This window comes from Harpia harpyja, chromosome 17, assembly GCF_026419915.1.
Source record: "Harpia harpyja isolate bHarHar1 chromosome 17, bHarHar1 primary haplotype, whole genome shotgun sequence".
NCBI lineage: Eukaryota > Metazoa > Chordata > Aves > Accipitriformes > Accipitridae > Harpia > Harpia harpyja.
Genome location: NC_068956.1, coordinates 12,285,875 through 12,304,212, shown reverse-complemented (window position 1 = coordinate 12,304,212; position 18,338 = coordinate 12,285,875). Strand labels below are relative to the sequence as shown.

The 18,338-nt window shown below is 45.8% G+C and overlaps 1 protein-coding gene across 1 annotated transcript in view; it reads left to right on the top strand.

The window, feature by feature from the left end:
- Positions 1–18,338, top strand: part of MAML2 (mastermind like transcriptional coactivator 2) — a 221,718-nt gene that overhangs the window by 196,703 nt on the left and 6,677 nt on the right. Inside the window, exons 3-4 of the mRNA XM_052812768.1 lie at positions 10,698–10,901; positions 14,100–14,211. Of these exons, the coding sequence (XP_052668728.1) occupies positions 10,698–10,901; positions 14,100–14,211 (316 nt within the window). The remainder of the gene's footprint in view (positions 1–10,697; positions 10,902–14,099; positions 14,212–18,338) is intronic.

Sequence of the window (18,338 nt, the reverse complement as noted above, 5' to 3'; positions counted from 1 at the left end):
CCAGTCCCTGTCTTGCAGTCCATCCACTCAAGAGGTGTGGGAAAAGAGGTTGCCAGTGAAGACTGAGACAAAAAGTTTGTCGAGTACCTCAGCCTTCTCCTCACCTGTTGTTACCATTTTGCCAGTCTTGCTCATCAGGGAGGATACGCTTTCTTTGACCTTCCTTTTCTGGCTGACATACCTGTAGGGCCCCTTCTTATTATTCTTTGTGTCCCTTGCCAAGTTGAGCTCTGGCCACACCTTGGCCTTCCTGACCCAATCCCTACATAACCGGGCAGCATCCCTATACTTTTCCCAGGATACCTGTCCCTGCTTCCACCACCTGTGCATTTCCTTCTTGCCCTTTAGTTTGACCAGCAGGTCTCCACCCATCCATGCCAGTCTCTTGCATTCCTTTCCTGATTTCTTACACCTGGGGATCGAGAGCTCTTGCAGTCTATGGAAAGCATCCTTAAAGGTCTGCCATCCCTGTTCTGCTCCTTTGTCCCTGAGGGCAGTTTCCCAGGGGTCCTATTTGCTAACTCCTTGAACAGCTGGCATTTTGCTTTCCTAAAATTCAGGGTCCTGACTTTACTCTTTGCCTGACCCAGAAAAGAAGTATTCAGAGCTGCTGGGGTACCCAATAAAACCACATTGCTTCCTACATCTTGAGTTCATAGTGAAAAATGAGGCAAATCCCGGAAATGCACTTTAGGAAACCTGGTGTTTTCACATTTTAATGAAAATGCTGTTGGCACAGACAGATGAAGGATAGGTAGATTTGTCAAACTCTCAGGCTGCTGCAGCCACTGGCACTGTTTTATCACACTCATCAAGAGAGCGAGAGGGGATGGCAGGAGCCTAAGGTTTATGTCAATTCCTGCAAATTAACACCCATCAAATTAAGTTGCTTTATAACAAAGACAGTGAATGTTATAAAGGAAGGAGAAGGTCCTTTGGCAAGAAGAGGGAAGACCGCAGTTGGGCTTGTGTGCTAGGGACTCATTTCAAAGCGAGTAGATGGGCAGTTAGATCTGCTCCGTTGAACCCCGCGTTGTGCACTCGCACCAGTGTCGTGGGCTGTCACAGTGGGGGAATGATTTGTTGTCTCCCCCACCCCTTCTGTGCCCAGTGACACTCGGCCCCCAACCCCAGGTGCTGATTTCGGTTAGCATCAGTCATTGTTCCAGGACGGGTAACTTGGAACAAAGAGGTCCTGTCCCATCGCATGTCCCACCCACAGCTTTAATCAGCGCATGGAGACGCAGGTCAGAGCCATTCTTCACACGTTGCTTTTCAGTATTTGGCATTGTTTTCCATCAGAGTTCAGAGCTGTTGGTTTAGAAAGCGGATCCCAGGAGGCTCTGGTTTAAGGATGCTCATGTTCTTGCTGTGTATTCTCAGCAGGAGGGCTTTGATCTTAATATGTGTCTCTGACAGTCATGTCACCCATGTTGTGCCCATTTGTATTCAAGTGTTTGGTCCCAGTGATGTGGTTTTTCTGTTGTTGTTGTTGTTCTTTGTGTTTAATTATTTTTTTCTCTCTTCATTAAATATTTCGTACAGGTTGCCTGCTCCCCCATGCCCTCCCACAGAAAAACTGGCATTTTATGGTGTTCGCTTTGCTTTGTTTTATTGCCTGAGGAAAATTTCACATTATGTCATCATCCCTTTTTTTTTTTTTTGCGGTTGTTATTTAGAAGTGACACAAATGTGTTTAAACTACAGACAATTAATAGGGAGGGTGAATCCTATATGAGGAGGGATAGGGAAGATGCAAAGAAAACCTAGATAAATGCCAGTGGGAAAAGCTGAGGAAACTAGAGAATAGCATGGAAATCAAGAGGATAAAAAAAATACAGTAATTTCCTATAGAATTTTGCATTAGTGTTTATGATCAAGAAGAAAAGGCACAGACTCTTTTATTCTATTTCCATTAGATCTGTTAGAAAGTAATAGTTTTGCAAATGCAGCACCAGTGTCGGCTTGATCTTACAGTGACAACACTGGGCAGGTTCAGGTCTGGAAGATGGCTGCATTCATGCAGCGTCCTCCTGAGCTAAATGTCCCTCAGCTCAATGTCCCTCAGCATGGTTTATCTTTGAGAACAAATAGTGGCCTTTGAGAATAAATATTCCACACTTTGCTAGTTCACTTGGCACTGCTCCATGCAATCTTAGCAGCCCAGGTCTCCACACGCTCAGGGACCTCTGGACCGCACACCCCTCTATGGTGCCCATATGCCCTTGGGTTAGTAGGACTGTCAGAGTTGCTACGAGGTGGGAGGGAAACATGAGGATGAGGCATGAGGATGACATGCCAAAAAAGACACATTATATGTAAGCCTGTTATATCTAAGACTTCAGTGTCATTTTTAGCACTGCTTTGTAAACTGGACATTTAAATATAAGCATGTACATATGAGAGTGCCACCTATTACTGAATTCATCCGCTGCTTCCTCTTACAAGACCCTGGGTTTGATTGCTTATAGTTTTCCTAAGTGGGCTGAAATTTTCCATGCTCTGTATCAACCTCAGGGTAGATAATTTTGGGGAAAGATACTAAACATATGGCAACGAGACAAGGACATTTAGGTGAATAAGGTATACATATAGACAGATAATATATGCCCACACTAAAGATACAGACAGATAATCACAGGTGTTTAATTCAATCAGTTTAGGAAATTTTCACTGCCTCAGCTGGAAATTAGCACTCCTTAGCAGAGGCACAGAGCCTGCAAGCATGCACGTACCTTGTCCTGAAGTACTAGGCAAAACAGGTCCACTCACACCGGCTCTTGTTCTAGCTAGAGGAGTGGCAGTTTCTTAAGCCTCTCTAATTTGGTTTCCTGTAATTGTGTGGTGAGAAACTAAAGGGCTTGGCTTGTTGCAATGTGGATATTGCATATTACAGCCATTGCAAATGATAATGCTAAAGTAGAATGAATCCTTATGTGTCTGATCTTGTCAAAAACCTGATAGGAGTCTTCATGCTTATTGTCATTTAAAACCAGAGCTCCATACAGACCTCAGGATAGTCTGTGCCCAGGTACATTAGTCGAGGCTCTTTGCTGGTGCCTCTCTGAACCAGGTATCTTGTCCAGAAGGTGTAAGCTGAGGTCACTCCAAGCCAAGAGTGCCGCTGTGCCCCTGTGGCTGGAGGGAGACCTGGGAGGAAATTCTAGCCCTGCTGAAGTCAGTTGGAGTTTTGCCATCGACTTCGATGGAGCCAACATTCCTGTTCTGATGCAGACGTTTCACAATAACCTCTTCTGTTGAACTTTCAACACGTGCATGTTATTTTCATTACAAATAAACAAAATATTTCTAAAATGGAGACCTTCATATATACATTATGCCAGAAGATCACATTAAAAGTTCATCACGGTGCACGTGGTAAAATATGAATAATCCATCCTTGAAGTCTCTGGGAAAATTTCTGATGTGAACAAATCCCCTTTAGGTCGTTTCGCCTGAGTATACAGCAATCAGATGTACAGCTGAGGGTTTATTATTTTTGCAGAATGCACATGCATTCCGAATTTGCCGTGCTCAGAAACGGAGACAAGACATTCATCTGTGCGCTTGGCTTTGGGAAAAGACATCTCTGTGTGTCCGGGCGCGGGCCCTGGTATAGCACAGACAGGAAATCTGCCAGACTGCCTCGGCAGGAGGCTGCCTCCAACACGTGCAGCAAGGAACAAGAAATGTCTTAATGATTAATCACTGTCAACCTTTGTTCTCGTTAAAGACTTGATTGTCAGGCAGGGCTCGTAATGAGGCACTGTTCCTGGGTCTGTTGCTATGTGATTGTGCAAGCGCTGAATTTGAGCCTCAGACCCTGCAAGACGCGGCTCCCACTTTGCCCAAGTTTAAGGAGTTGGGGTGGGAAGGTTGTTATAAGAGTGCCTGCTAGCGGCTATAGGGCTGTGCAGCTTTCCGGCGAGGGATTACGACAAGGCTACAAATAAATCACTAACGGCTGAAAATCAGTTCACGAGGATCTCAGGAGTGAGCAGCTTCCTTGTTGGTGCTGAAAAGGCAAAGTGCTATAAAAGGGTTCTGTTAAGAACTGCACAATTAACTAACTATCTGTCAAAGTCTCTTGCTTGTGGTTTCTCACCAATAGTGGGGATTGGCTCCTTTGAGGTATTCGATCACCCTTTTTTACCTAGAAGATTGTGCACAGTGACCTTTTTTACTGTTTTTATGTATAAACTTTTGCAACACTGAGTAGTAGATTTACCTATTTCTGAAAATAGTTCTGGCATCCACCTAAATTTCAGTGTGTCCAAAAAACTGGCCTTTTAAGAAGCCTGGCCTCCCTGGCTCTCCCAGTGAGAGCTGCAGCAGTTGTGTGTGCTGAAATACTTATCCCTTTGCATGTTGAGTATCTGCTGCATCACTTGATATCCAAACCTATCACTCCAACGGGTGACTCACACCCGTGAGGCTGGAGAAATCAGGTTTGTGCTCCCTACTGTCATGACTGTTTCCAGCTTCATAGTATCTGAAGGGATTCATCCGCATTTCCCCTTCGAGCTCCATCGCTTGTTTTGTTGGAGGAGTGACACAGTATTTGCTTCTTTTCCCTGGTTGGATGAAGGCACAAGTATTTCTGGCAGGCAGCCTGGGCTTGTGAAATTGCAAATGCTAGTGTCTGTGATTCCTTGTGTATGTGCCTTGGAAACATGGCTGGCCCTGAAATTTTTGTCCTGAGAGCTCAGATGTTCACAGGAGAAAAACACAGAAGACGGTCCCATGTGGCTGAGCCAACTTCTCATAAACACTCCACAAAACTACTGAAGGGAAATATTTTGCAGTCTTCACCCAGCTGTATCTCTGGATATTAGACACAGCAAAACCAGGTCTTGGGATCTTGCAATATTCAGGTTTTTCAAATGCTGTTTATACATATGAAAGCAATCTTGCTGGAATGCATAAAACTACCCTCTGGCATGGTATTAGGAGAAATTCAACCTATAACCATATCTTCTGCATGATTAACTTGCGAGGCTTTTAGGTCACTCTATACAACACCATTAGAAAGCGATCCACTATTGCTTGGCAGATCAAGGGGTGTTCATACTTGCTCTTCCAGGCATCTTACTCAAGTGTGACTAGAAGCATCTAAAATGAGGAGTGTAAGGGAATGTTCCTATTGTCTAATCTGGGCTCCTAACTTAGTTGTCTAAATTAGGCACCTAAAGCCTAATTATACAACCCTGTCCCTCTGTATAGTGAATGGAGAGCTCCAGCAGGCAGTTTAGAGAGCATCTGATCTAAGCTTTTGGTTAGAGACCTAAACTTAGAGGAGATTCACTCTTATGCTGTCTGTTCCAGATACGAAAAAAGGTTGAATGAGTTTGAGGTGCTCAGGAAGATGCTGTTTTCCACCCCCATTGGGCCAAGCAAGCAATAAAGCAAGGGAGAACTGGGCTGGCTGTGTTTCTGTGTTATTTCCAGCCCTGATACTTAGATAGATCCTCAGCTGTTGCAGATCAGTGTAACCTCAGGAACTACTTGGGGCTCTTGCAGTGTACACTGGCACAGAAAGCAGCCCTCTGCACTCCAGTCAAGAGTGGGAGTTATCCCTAAAAATAAGAAAACTCTAGCTTTTTCACTGTAGCTAGAAGAGTTCTTACTCGATAGGCACTCTGCCATGGTCCTGCTGTAGTTTTGTTTTCTCGTCTGAGGCAAGGACACAAGCAGGTAGTGCTTGGAGTTCAGATGTCCATGGAAACCCCAGTGTTTAGCAGAAGGGGATATTTCTGCTTGCATTAGATGTAGCAGAAAAGAGGTGGCTCAGAAGGGGGCTGGTGGGTGCTAAGACTGGCTGTTCAACGGAGCACCCTGTGCTTGGCTTCCTAAAATTGTGTGAGTGAGATCAGCTCTTCTCAATAAGCCTGGTACTGCCCCGTGCTTGGCCCTGGGGGCTGCTGGAGAACCTCAGTTTCTGGCTGTGGAAAGCAACATGCCAACTGAGGCCGTGGAGGTTCACACCAGGGGGTCACAGGGGGTCTGGGCTTTGCCACCAGCCTTGCACCACCCTGAAACAGTATTGCAGGACTTGGTTGAGCCATTCCTTGGAGTCTTTCTGTTCCTCCTCCTCGTCCTCCTCCTCCAAGTGCTCAGTGTCCAGGGTGTTTCGCAGCCAAAGCATAATGCCCTTGAGAAGCTCATAGGGTCAGGACAGCCACTGGTCCCTGAAGAAACCCACAAAGGTGCCTTGATCTCCACCATCCTCACTCTAAGTAGCCTGTGATGCCAATTAACACAACTGAATCAAATTGCTTACGAGGGGGAACATCATGCATAGGTTTCGTCACCAGACGAACAGAACTTTGCACAGCTCTTCCCCTGGAAGCAGCTTTTGGTAAGGCAGGCATCTGTCACTGAGCAGGCTTCCGTGAATGGATCTGAAGCCTTTTCCTTTTTTCTTTTAGTTCTTTGTTTCTTTAAGCCAGAACAAATGCAAAAGGAGAGTGAAAGTCAGCGCTGTCACTCCTGACCCGACACTGGGCCCAGAATGAGCTGCCCCACAGAGGAACAGAAAGGGTGAAAAATTCACCCCCTCCTTTCCAGGGAAAATCTGCAAGAAGCAGAAGCCCATCCTGTGACACAGATGCCAGTGTTCCTGGCGGGGAAGCGAACCACCTCTGCGGGCATTGTGGTTTAGTAAAAAATTGACCATTGTTTCCCTTCTGCCCCACCAAAATTATTAATCAATTCAAGGCATTTTCAGGAGAAAGAGGCAAAAGGTTTGCACATCCTTTTCCAGCCAAGTGTCCCTAAACCACTTCTGAACTAGGAATGTAGAACCACAAGCTTGCAAAAGGCTTTCAGGGACTCCTGACAAGCTGAGGAGAGGAGAGGAGAGGAGAGGAGAGGAGAGGAGAGGAGAGGAGAGGAGAGGAGAGGAGAGGAGAGGAGAGGAGAGGAGAGGAGAGGAGAGAGGGAAAGGGAAGGGAAGGGAAGGGAAGGGAAGGGAAGGGAAGGGAAGGGAAGAGAGAAGAGAAGAGAAGAGAAGAGAAGAGAAGAGAAGAGAAGAGAAGAGAAGAGAAGAGAAGAGAAGAGAAGAGAAGAGAAGAGAAGAGAAGAGAAGAGAAGAGAAGAGAAAGAAAAAGAAAAGAAGAAAAGAAAAGAGAAAAGAGAAGAAAAGAAAAGAGAAAAGAAAAGAAAAGAAAAGAAAAGAAAAGAAAAGAAAAAAGAAAAGAAAAGAAAAATCTATTTCAGAAAGTCCATATGTGTGTTAGAAGCCAAAAACTACCTTCGTTTGTATGAGCACAAGTCAGTTGCAGCAGGGACAGTGAAAGGCAAACTCAGTCTTAAATGCTTTGATTTACTGCTAATTTAAACATTTGAGCATCATGTTCTTTGTGACGCTTATGAACAAAACCCCAGTTGTGCTGCCATCTCTGAGGAGCTTTCACCGACTCTGCCTCTCTTTCTGCTCCTCATAGGTCTTATATCTCACTGTAACCGCAGAGAACAGGGTGCAACACACCTGCTTTGCACCTAGAGCATCGCTGTGCTGGAGTTTCGGCACCAGCGGAGCAGATGGGGGTTTGTGGTGCTTGGCGAACACTAGCTGAGCCCTCGGCCGCTGCCCCTGCCCCAGCCGGCACTGGGCACGGCCCTGCTCGGGCTGCACCTCGTCTGCAGGGCTGGAGGGGTATGGCATGCACGAGCGGTGCCAGCAAGTGGAGCGGGAGTTGGGGGCGAACCCAGGTGGACACTTGTACCTGTCAGAGGTGTGATGCTTCCAGCCCGTCCCTGGCACCCGGCTGGCTGCAGGGATGTGCTCCCAGTCGCGTCACCTCCTCGGAGGCAAAGTGGAAAGAAGGTTACCTTCCCCATGCGGGGAAACGACACGGAGTCACCGTGCAGGCAAGCCCGTGGGGCTGCCCAGCTGGAGGGATGCTGGGCTGCCCCTGCAGCCTGCTGGGCAGAGACGCCTTTGGGCGAGGGCACATGCAAGTCTCCCTCCGGGCTTTCTTTGGTCAGGGGTTTCTAAAGTTAAAGTGCATAAACTGCAGGCATGGGAACCCAGGAATGAAGCTCAGAAGGCCACTGGCAGCTTTAGATGTGTGGAGTCGTAGTAAAGATGCTGCAGTAAAGCCAGGTTTAGAGCAGGATGACACAGTTCAATGAAAGCAGGGTAGCTCCAACCCAAATCTGCCCTTCCTCAGCAGGGATGTCGGAAAGTGTGCTCTGTCCAAGTGCAAGGGCAGAGCCCCACGTCCCTGACAGAAGTGTAGCCCTTCTACCTTCTGATTTGCAGTGTTGGAAAGGCAGGGTGCGAATAAGGCTCGATAGCACCGGTTCACAAAGGGTCCAACTGCTGCACAGCCAATCTCCTGAATTAGGAAACTGTTCTTCCTTTTCCCATCTCATCGCCGCCGATGGAAGATCAGCAGGCAGGAGAAGTAACACATCAGAGATTCATAGGCTCACACAGACATTTCATGAAGAGCAAAGAAAGGACCAAATGCAAAAAAACCCCAAACTGGCTCCAAGTTGATGATTTATACTGTTTTCTCAGGGCCTGTTTGCCAAGCAGCTGGTGTTTTGTGCCAATTGCTATTACAGAAGAGCTTTCTTTGATAGGTATCGTGAATGGACACTACACGGTTTATCTTAAAACAAAATCCCTCCCCACAGCTTATATGGGCTGGCAGGGGATGAGGGAGAGAAAAAGTTGGGCTTTGTTGTGTTTTTTTTTACGCAGGACTATGAAAGTACATTTGGGGGAGCCTGCATTATCTGTGCAAAAACACAACAGATGAATTCTATTAATGGATGTAACATGTGGCTGGGTTCAAGCTAGAGTTGTCATTTGAATATAGAAGTCAAAGCCAATTTATTGTAACATATTTTTCTTTTCAAAATATTTTAAGAAAGACAAAAAAGTTTGCGCAACAACTTGGCAAGCAGGTCTGTTGAGAGGAGGTATTTTCTATCTTGCAGCTAACATAAGGGCTAAAAAATGTGGCAGTACCGAGCAATCCTGGATTCCTTCTGGAGCTGAAAGAAAGTGTGCGGGATATAATTGTGTAAGAGCCCAATAAATTTTGAAGGGTGGGTTTGAAACACTGCCTTGGGGGCTGCAGGTGGCTCCAGAAGAAAGTCATGGTTTTTATTTCAGTAACAGTCATCAAATACTTTATCTAGCTAGCTACGCACTCGTGTGGCCCCATCTAAAAGCCACAGAATTATTTTAAAATAGAAATACCCATAACAATCATTGTGTTTCTTCCATGCCAGATGGTAGAAAGATAAGTTGGATTAGTTTGTACTGTGTGTGTGTGTTATTGGGGGGGTAGGGTGGGGTGCAAATGCTAAGGCACAGAAATGAGCTTTTCTGGAGTTTGCAAAGCAATGAGCATCAGTGCTCCGTGGTCTTCAGGGCATGGGTAGGCTATGCCTGGCCAGTTCTTGTTTCCCTGTTGGTCAGTCCATATTTCCCTGGATGCCATGGGAGGCAATGGCCATGGAGCAGAGCTTTACCTAGGTGGTAGACCAGACCCTGGCACTACACCTCGGTGTTGAGAGAACTGCTGCATAACAGGCAGCATCAGACTCCAGCTGTGGATTCCTCTGTTGCAGGGCAAAAATGCTGCTGCATATTAGGTTATAGAGAATTACGTGGTTAGGTTCCTATGGTGAATTGCAACAAAGTGGAGTCAGAGAACCAATGTTTCTCATGACTGTTGTGACCTCTCCAGTGCACCCTGTTTTCTTTGTAGCTGTGTGGCTAAGGAATACTTGACTATCAAGTGATCCACCATGGGCTGAGTATTTTCGTGTGTGGACTGAGAAAGCTATTTCGTACATTTGGTAAAGGCCCAAGCACCAAACACTAGTGGAGCAAGCAGACAGAAACCATTGCTGCTGAGGGAAATCATGGCTAAAAGAAAACAAGCAGCATATTGTCATCCCGTGTTCATTTGCATCCTGTATGTGCATGGTTTGAGTCCCCAGGTACCTTCCCCATTGCCTTCTGAGATGACTTTTTGCCATCCCCTCCTCATGAAGCTGCACACAGGGAAGAAGAAGCAGATCTAGATCCATCGCAAAGACCAGGGAGACCCTACAGCGCTCTTCAAAGTCCTGTCCAGTTACACATTTGTTTCAGCAAGGAAGTTGATAAACTCTAAGCCTATTTAATCCTGCTGCTAATGGGAGTCAATTAGCAATCTCTCAGAGATTGCTCTTGTCAGGGAGGTGATGGGACGAATGAAAGCGGCACCATTCACCCCACTGCGAAGTAACAACTTACTGCTTCTGGATTTTCTAAGAATAGATGCCACTTCTAGCAATGAGTCTGTAACTTCTTGCTGCGCTTGCCAGATGGTAGGAACCAGGAGACGCCGAGTTTGTTCCCTTGTGGTCAAACAAACTGCCATACGGCCCAATGCAAGTTTCCTGAAAGATCCCCAGGACAGCTCCGTTACTTCTGTTAACGTTTCCCAAGCTCCTGGTACAACATTGAGGTTTTCCACTGGAACCGCCTTGCACATTTTCAGAGTTTTCCATGAGCGATGAAGTTACTCAATCCCCTTCTGTTTTGTCAAAGCCTTTGTATCGGTCACTTGTCCTGGGAGTCTGTGGGCTGTGTCCTGTACTTGATCTAATTGCATAAAAAGAATTATTTCCTTTTCTTGATGCTTGTTATTATTTTCATCCTTCACAAGCCATTTCTTCTGTTTCAGGATCAACACTCTGTGGTAGGCCAGGGAGCTGGCCCCACTCCAAGCTCCAGTTCTTGCTCAAATCCAAACACTGGAAGTGGTTACATGAACTCATCCCAGCAATCGATGTTGAATCAGCAACTGATGGAAAAGAAACAGGCTCTGCAACGGCAAATGATGGAGCAAAAACAACTCCTTCTACAGCAGCAGATGTTGGCAGAAGCTGTAAGTTTTCTAATTCCTTATTTTACATGGAAAAGATTATCATAGAAACAATAGAAAAGAAAGCTAAGACAGGGGGAAGAAAGCCCCCAAAGCTCTGAGGTCATTTTGGCAATGCCAAGACCTTCTAGAGTGTGCCTCATATTTTTCAGCACTTTGCTAAGCCCTTTTGAAACCTTCTTCAGTTTATATGAAACAGCTCAAGTATCTGAGCTACTGTGGTTTCGTTATGAGAACAGTGTAAGCATATTCTTAATTTGAGGCATATGAATATATTCAGTGGTTTTGTTTGCAAGATAAGCTAAGGTGCACTGCTATGCTGCTTCGACCACAGAGGAAAGTTGACTTCCAGGCTCTCTAACCTAGACAGCGTGGTATAAAGTGCCTCTGTGTAAACAAGGATCAGGTACATTGATTTTAGTGTTCAACACAAGTTTGTGTGCTTGGCTGGGATCATACATGAGTCCTCCTTCCTCTGTTTTTCTTTTTGCATTTCCAGATATTTTTAGCCAGTTCTTCTCTCCCCCTTGGTATTTGAGAGACCAGTTGGGAGTTTCTGCTCATTTTATGAGGCGTGGGGGATATTTGTGGTCTTGTTAGCAGTGATAAGTGCTAGAACCCACTGATTTAGTTCCACTAAACTGGCATTGCCATTGATACTGCATGAACTGAGTCAGCTGAAGGTGCTTCATGGTCCATCACCCATGGCCAGTGCAACAGCTGGGGAGTTCCAGCTGCCCAGAGCAGTAACATGTGCCATCTGCATCCTCATATTCACCGTCCCTTTGTAGGTCTGCTTGCCAAAGCACAGAGAATAGAGAAGTCCTGGAAGAGGAGCTGAGCTTGGCATGTCCTTGAGGCCGGTCGATAGCAATGTGGGTGCCCTGCGGCAGCGAGGGAAGGGCTGTAGGGAGGGTGCCGGGGAAGGATGGAGGTGACACCACCACCTGCTTTGCTCCCCCCAGGCTGCAATGACAGCAGACCCCAAGCCTGTGGCTTATTTACCTCAATCTGCATCTCTCAGCCTACAGGGCAGACCCATTCGTGCTGGCCTGACATTTTGAGTCCAAAACTTTCTTTTCTCTATAAAGACGTAGAGTCAGAAATACTGACACATTTAGTAATACCATTCAGTAATTAAAGAACAACACAGAAGTGGAAAAACATTCACGTTTTTGTGGGGATGTTTTCAAAACAAAAATGATTTGGTTCTTTATAGAGAATATCTTTTTGTTTACAAATTTATTTCCATTCCAAAAATAAAATTACAAAGCTTGAGTTTGAAATTAAGGATTTCATTTGTCCTATAAGGGAAATATTTGACTTTTTAATTTATACAGAAGAAAACTGAAGTTTCAAGTCAGCTCTATGTGCTGCAGTTTTCTGTCAGAATTTTTAGCAGAGCAAAAAGTTAATCGCTCAAATAGCTCTTTTTAAAATAAAATAAAAATTAAAATCACTCTACAGAATGTGGTTTTTGATCCACTTGCCTTCGCTTTTGTATCGTGTACATAGAAATACACACAAAGCCTGGCTACAGTTTTTACATGTATTGCAGGGATTTTCTGGGAGATAACTTGTCTGTCTTCTTCACAAGGCTTCAGGTCGAGCGGTATGTTAAAACAAGCCTTAGAAATCTTAATCAGACCCCTCACTCCCAGAGTGCATTACAGAAATGCCTAAATACCGCAAGAAAGGCTCTTCTCCCAGTGTTTTAAAGTGCTCCTGGCAGAAGAAAAAAGATTTTTTATGAGAAGGTCCATTTGCGTGTTCTTTTCGGGCAGAAGAACCCCGAATTACTCTGATGGACTCCCATCACCAGACAGGGTCTGACTCTTTCACACTGACGAGCCCGTTTGCCATTCCGGCAGCCGAGCACGAAACCCAGGTGCGTTGCAGAGAAGGGGTGAAGCCTGCCCAGCAGCTGCCCAGTAAGCACGACTCCGGGAGGCACGTGCGCACCGGCAGTGACTTACCAGTGACCGAGGTGGTCAAACCCACATTTTCCTGCCTTGGGGCCACATATCCTGAGGAGTCGTTGCTCATGAGTGTGCAGTAGCACTCTGGAGGCATCAAGTCACACTGATGGTGATGAGAGATTTGGCATTGACTCCACTGCTTGCACTTTCCAGATCTTTATAAACACAGGGCAGTTAGTCAGATTTCAATTCAAGGACTTGGATTTCTATCTTCCCTTCACCAGAGGTGTGTCCCTGCAGGCCCAAAATAATCTCCCCTACTAATCAGCTTTTTCTGCAATCTTTCCCTGCTGTCCTTCCCCCAGTGCTTGCACTCCCAGTGTAAGAGAAAAGACAGCACCACATACGTGTACGGGGAAGCACAGGGCAATGGTGAGTGGCATGAAAACCAACCAGCCCAGCATCATCGTTGCTAAACCCTGGCCATGTGTCCTGCTGGCATCCCTGGTGAGGAGAGACATGGGGGAGGACAAAGCAAGGGTTTTGCTGATTTTTGTGGGAGCTCCTCCAGTGTAGGAGAGGAAGGAGAGAGTGAGGGATGGGCATGGCTGCGAATGGGGATGACAAGCTGAATCCTCTTTGCCAGCTGTGCACGCTGTGAGGGCTGTGTGGGTGAAATGGGCTGATGACCATTGACAGAGCCACGGGGCAGGTGTCGACCTTGCAAGTCTGGACCCTTGTTGCTCCCCAGCTGCATCCCGGCTGTTTGGGTTAGACCTGGGTGTTTGCTCTGTCTCCGTGTCCCTGCCAATGGCAGAGGGGTGGAACTAGATGAACTTTAAGGTTCCTTCCAACCCAAACCATTCTGTGATTCTATGATTCTCTGAAAGCAAACCCAGCTGCACAGACAGGGAGGGAGCCATGAGGAACCGTCAGGCCCCTCAGTCTGATAAGCATGGTAAGCAAGACAGTGCGGACATCGGAAGACACTTTCTACTGCAGTGCAGACGTGGCCGATGTTCTCAGAGGCTGAGAAACTCTCAGTGGTTTTAAGGAAAGTTGGGCCAGATTCAAACACAATACAACTAGCAGAAATGTTTCCATACAGACTTCAGTGGGTGATGGCACGGGTTCACAGATGTCTCCCCTGCGGACCAGACAGGGCGAAAGGAAGGAACGCTTCAGCTTTGTACGCACTGAGAAAAGAAAGAGGTGGGCAAAACACAGAGCCAGGAAAGCATAAAGAAAAGCAAATTAATATATTTCTACTCTAATCCTCTAGGAGAAAATAACTCCACAAGATCAGCTGAACAGACACTTGACACGACCACCACCAGATTATAAAGACCAAAGAAGGAACGTGGTCAACATGCAACAAGCAAACCAATATCCTGGTAAGTGCCCATGGGCTAAATGAAACTGTTTCCTTCTTTCCAGCTGGAAGACCATCCAGAAGAGCCATGCATGCACTGATGACCGGGGCCTGGTTTTGTGGGTATCCATTTACATCACCACAGAGGGAGTGGGTGGTGGCTGCTGCTCTCCTGTGCTATTTACCTTACTGTCCCCCACCACTGGGAAGTGCTGATGTTTGGTCTGAAGAACCAGCTGGTGGTTCATCCAGGCTGATGCTGCATCTCTCAGACATGGTGAAGAAGTGGCTGGTATACCTCCCATTAGCCCTGCCTGGGGCAGATGTGCACCCAAATACTTGATACAGATGTGTCCTCTTGACTATGCAACCTCACTCCATCCAGATGCTTCCATCGTGTATGTGGTACATCTTGCTTCAGAGACTGAGATGAGAACCATCCTTCCCTTTGAATGGCAGCTCATGCACAGCGTGAGGACCCTCATATGGATTTTTAAGTACTTCACATGACTCCATCATAGGCAACCAGAGCTACCATCTGAATTTTTGGTCTGTTTCATACGCCATGGTCATGGCCTCAGCGCTGCTCTACAAGCAGCATTTCAACAGATCAGTCAAACAGCAGGGTAAAAGCCCCTGCTTTCTGCCAGAACTGCCCAGGGCAGAAAATGCCCAACACTTCAGGACTAGTCCTTTGTTTCAGCTCTTGTGCCCTCACCTCCTTGGAGAGTCTAGTTTTGGGAGCACAGGACTGCCTGGTGTCTTTTCATGCTGTTCACCTTGCTGGTTAGCTGGAGGCTGCTCTGAGAGAAAAGGCAGAGTAAGGAAAAGATGCTGGGGAGAGAGGCGGTGGGGGGAAATGCAGCAGATGGGATCAAAGGATGTTCTTTATACTGCAAAGCATCTGCGCATTTAAGTATAAAAAGGATCCTTTGCCTTCTAGTATAACTTTGTATACAACACACTGAGGAAAAAAAAGCTGTTTTAGTTTGTTTGTTTTTCCGTAACTGTTGGCTCTGCAGATTCAGCCAGGGATCTGAGTCTTTCCTTCCTACCTGTCCTTTGCAGCAAAACTTTTTCAGCTTCTGTTACTATTTTAACGAGTTCCCAAGTGCAGCTTGCTCACACGCTACCCCTCTGCCCAGCCTGCTGGCCATGGCACCAACAGCCCAGCTATGCGTGGAAGGGCCAGGTTGGGCTGCTTAGGCAACGTTCATGCGCTCTTTTGTTTTGTTTACAAGTTCTGGCAGCGATAAGCTTGCTGCAGTCTGGAAACTGCTGCTTTCTAACAGGCCTGAGTGTTTATCATCTTCAGTAAATTTGCACAACCATCACTGATGCCAGCCTAATAACCCATGGTGAGGGCAGTGCCACAGCAAGAGCCCTGCTTCCTGGCTTGGTACCTCCTGCGCTCGTAAAACAAATGCTTTGGCAATCCTGGCAGATCGCTGGGGAATCCTGTGATTTGGTGTGTTGTTTAAAGGCTCATTCCTGGAATCAAATGATTAACTGAGATTCTTGGCTTTTACTTAAAAACAATCCATTTCTAGCCTGAGAGAGAAAATGGAAATGGCTGCAGCCACATCTGTGAAAGGCTCCAAAATAAGTAGATATTGCCATTGTTTTGTGGCTGTTCTTGTTGTTCTTAATCTGATGGACTCTTTGCCAGTCTCATGGTATTTGGAGTCCCATCTCCTGGGTTTGAAACATGTGGGATTGGCAGCACTTGTCCATTCAAATCTCAAGTCCCTGCTGAGTGAGCCGAAGGAGGAGAGCAGCTTTTCAGGCAAGCCTGGGAGAAAGGGCTGTGCTGGGAGCTCGCAGCAAAGCTACCAGATGGAGCTATTAGGAAACTCTTGCATAAGGGAGTAACAGCAGGGAATCTGTTCCCTTTTTCTGGGAATAGCTTTGCTCAGGTCAGGGAAGAAGAGACAAAAAGTTAAATAAAATAACATAGGGGCTTGGAGACACTGGGTGAAGCATTTTATTCCTCTATGCTTTTCCCCATAGTGCCATGTCACAGCAAGAAACCCCCAAGACAAGAGCAGGTGAATCGGGCAGTGAAGGCATTTCTCCAAATCACTGTAGCCTGGGGTGGCCAGCTGCTGTACGCACTGCTGCCGGGGAAGGCATTTCTTCCCATCTGGAAGAAATCAGAATGGAAAATATTTGCGTTAAAAATAAAAGGATAAAAATAGCAATACAAAGAAAGAGGAAGCTTCATCTTTTGCACAACAAGTACAACCCATGTCCCGACCACTTGTGCTCTTTAAAGAGCATGGCATTTGCAGGAGCAGTGCAATGGTAGCCCTGGGGGCTGCTCAACAGCTGGAAGGGTCATCCCAGGAGGGGCTTCATCCCAGCGGCAAGTGAAGTGACTCCACAAACTTGTATGTAGTTCAGCTGGAGGGAGAGAACCAGCTCTCCCCAGATGGCTGTTCCAGGTCTTTTGAAATGCCACCGATTTCTGTGCCATTCGTCCTCTTCAGTACTGGCATCAGGGAGTGAAGAATCAGGGCCCTCATCTCTATCACCCCTGCAAAAAGATGGTGCAGTATTTCCAAAAAGCAGTGAGCCATGCACAACCACTAGCAAAGCCAAAGACAGGGCTAATCGTGAGGTTGCCTGCTGAGCACTGATTTTCTTCTCTTCGTTTCCAGAGCTAAATTCAGTTAGGAGGCTCCCTGGGAGGACATGGAGAAGAATCTGATTGTCCCTGGGGGGGTAAAACCAGGTGCACTCCTCATAGCATCTCCTGTCCCAGGGACTGTCCAGCTCAGGGACTGAATTTAGATGCTTACGTTAGGACAACGTAATTGTTAGGACAATTAGATTCTCTGTAGTCAAGTGTCTCCTACTCAGAGCCAGTTTGTGGAAAAGCCTGCCTTCCAGGATAAGGTGAGCTTCTTTTAATCTATGTTTAGATTGATTTGGAACAAGCAACTTTGGCTGTGGAGTCACGCTCAGTATTAATAATTATTTGGGAAGAGATTATTTTTAAGTACTTAAGGAAAAAAGGAATCCTTTGCATCCATTACTAAGTGGAAATAGCATATGTATAAAAATAATGCAGAAAAGGCAGAAATACATAATTTTTTCTGGGGTTCTAGTCTGAGGGAACTGAACATCATTATGGTGAAGCAGTATATTAAACAGCTGTTCCTAAATATAGACTTTTGAATTATGTATGCACATGATTTGTCTTCAAGAGTTTTAAAAGAGCTGGCTGAGACGTTCTCCAAATTCTTAATGTCACTTTTTATTTAGTCTTGAAACTCCAAGGAAGACTGCTAATGCCATGACAAAAATTAAAAGAGTAAGTAGGTAATTGCAGCCCTTGTGACCTATTGCAGAGCTCAGCAAAAATAGTTGGGAGTTGATACAGCCTGAACAATAAAGAATTTAGGAAGGGAGTATAATTAATGTCAGGCAACATGGGCTGATGTAAAAGAATCTTTTCAAACTAGCATGGTATTTTTTTCAATGAAACCACAACTTTGGTTGATAAAAGTAATAATAGTTGTTCAGGTAATGTCCTTTAAAGCATCTGACTTCATACTGTCTATTTTGGTTAAGAAACCAGAGTGATACAAAATTGACAGAGCACGTAAGGAAATGGCTGATAGGTCTCCAGATATCACTGTAAACAGGCTGTGTGATTGCAATCAAAAGGACAAACACAGTCTGAGATGGTGCTGAACAAGAAGAAAAGAGCTTACTTTACATCCATGTTGGAGATGTGCAAGAGCTATTACTGTGACCAGCTGTGATGTACAGCCTTGAAATCAAATGTTGAAAACCATCAAGTCCTGAAAAGAGCTTAAAAGGACCGAAGGACTGGAAAACATTCCACACACTGGGACTGATGTATTTGGAGAATGCTGCAGGCATGATCACAGTCCTGAAGCACCTGTGCGATAAAAAGGAATTGGTGATGGACCAACTAATACAATTAATCACACAGACTAATATATAATAAGATTTCATGATGAAGTCAAAGTTAGTCAAATTCAGTCTGGTTTTGTTGTATGTACAATGGATCAAACCAAGGCAGTGTCCCATGTCCAACAACTGCTATTAGCTGCTACCAATGAAATAGCAAAGCTCCACCTCTGTTCCTCCTCTGGGAAAGGCTCAAGGAATTCCCAA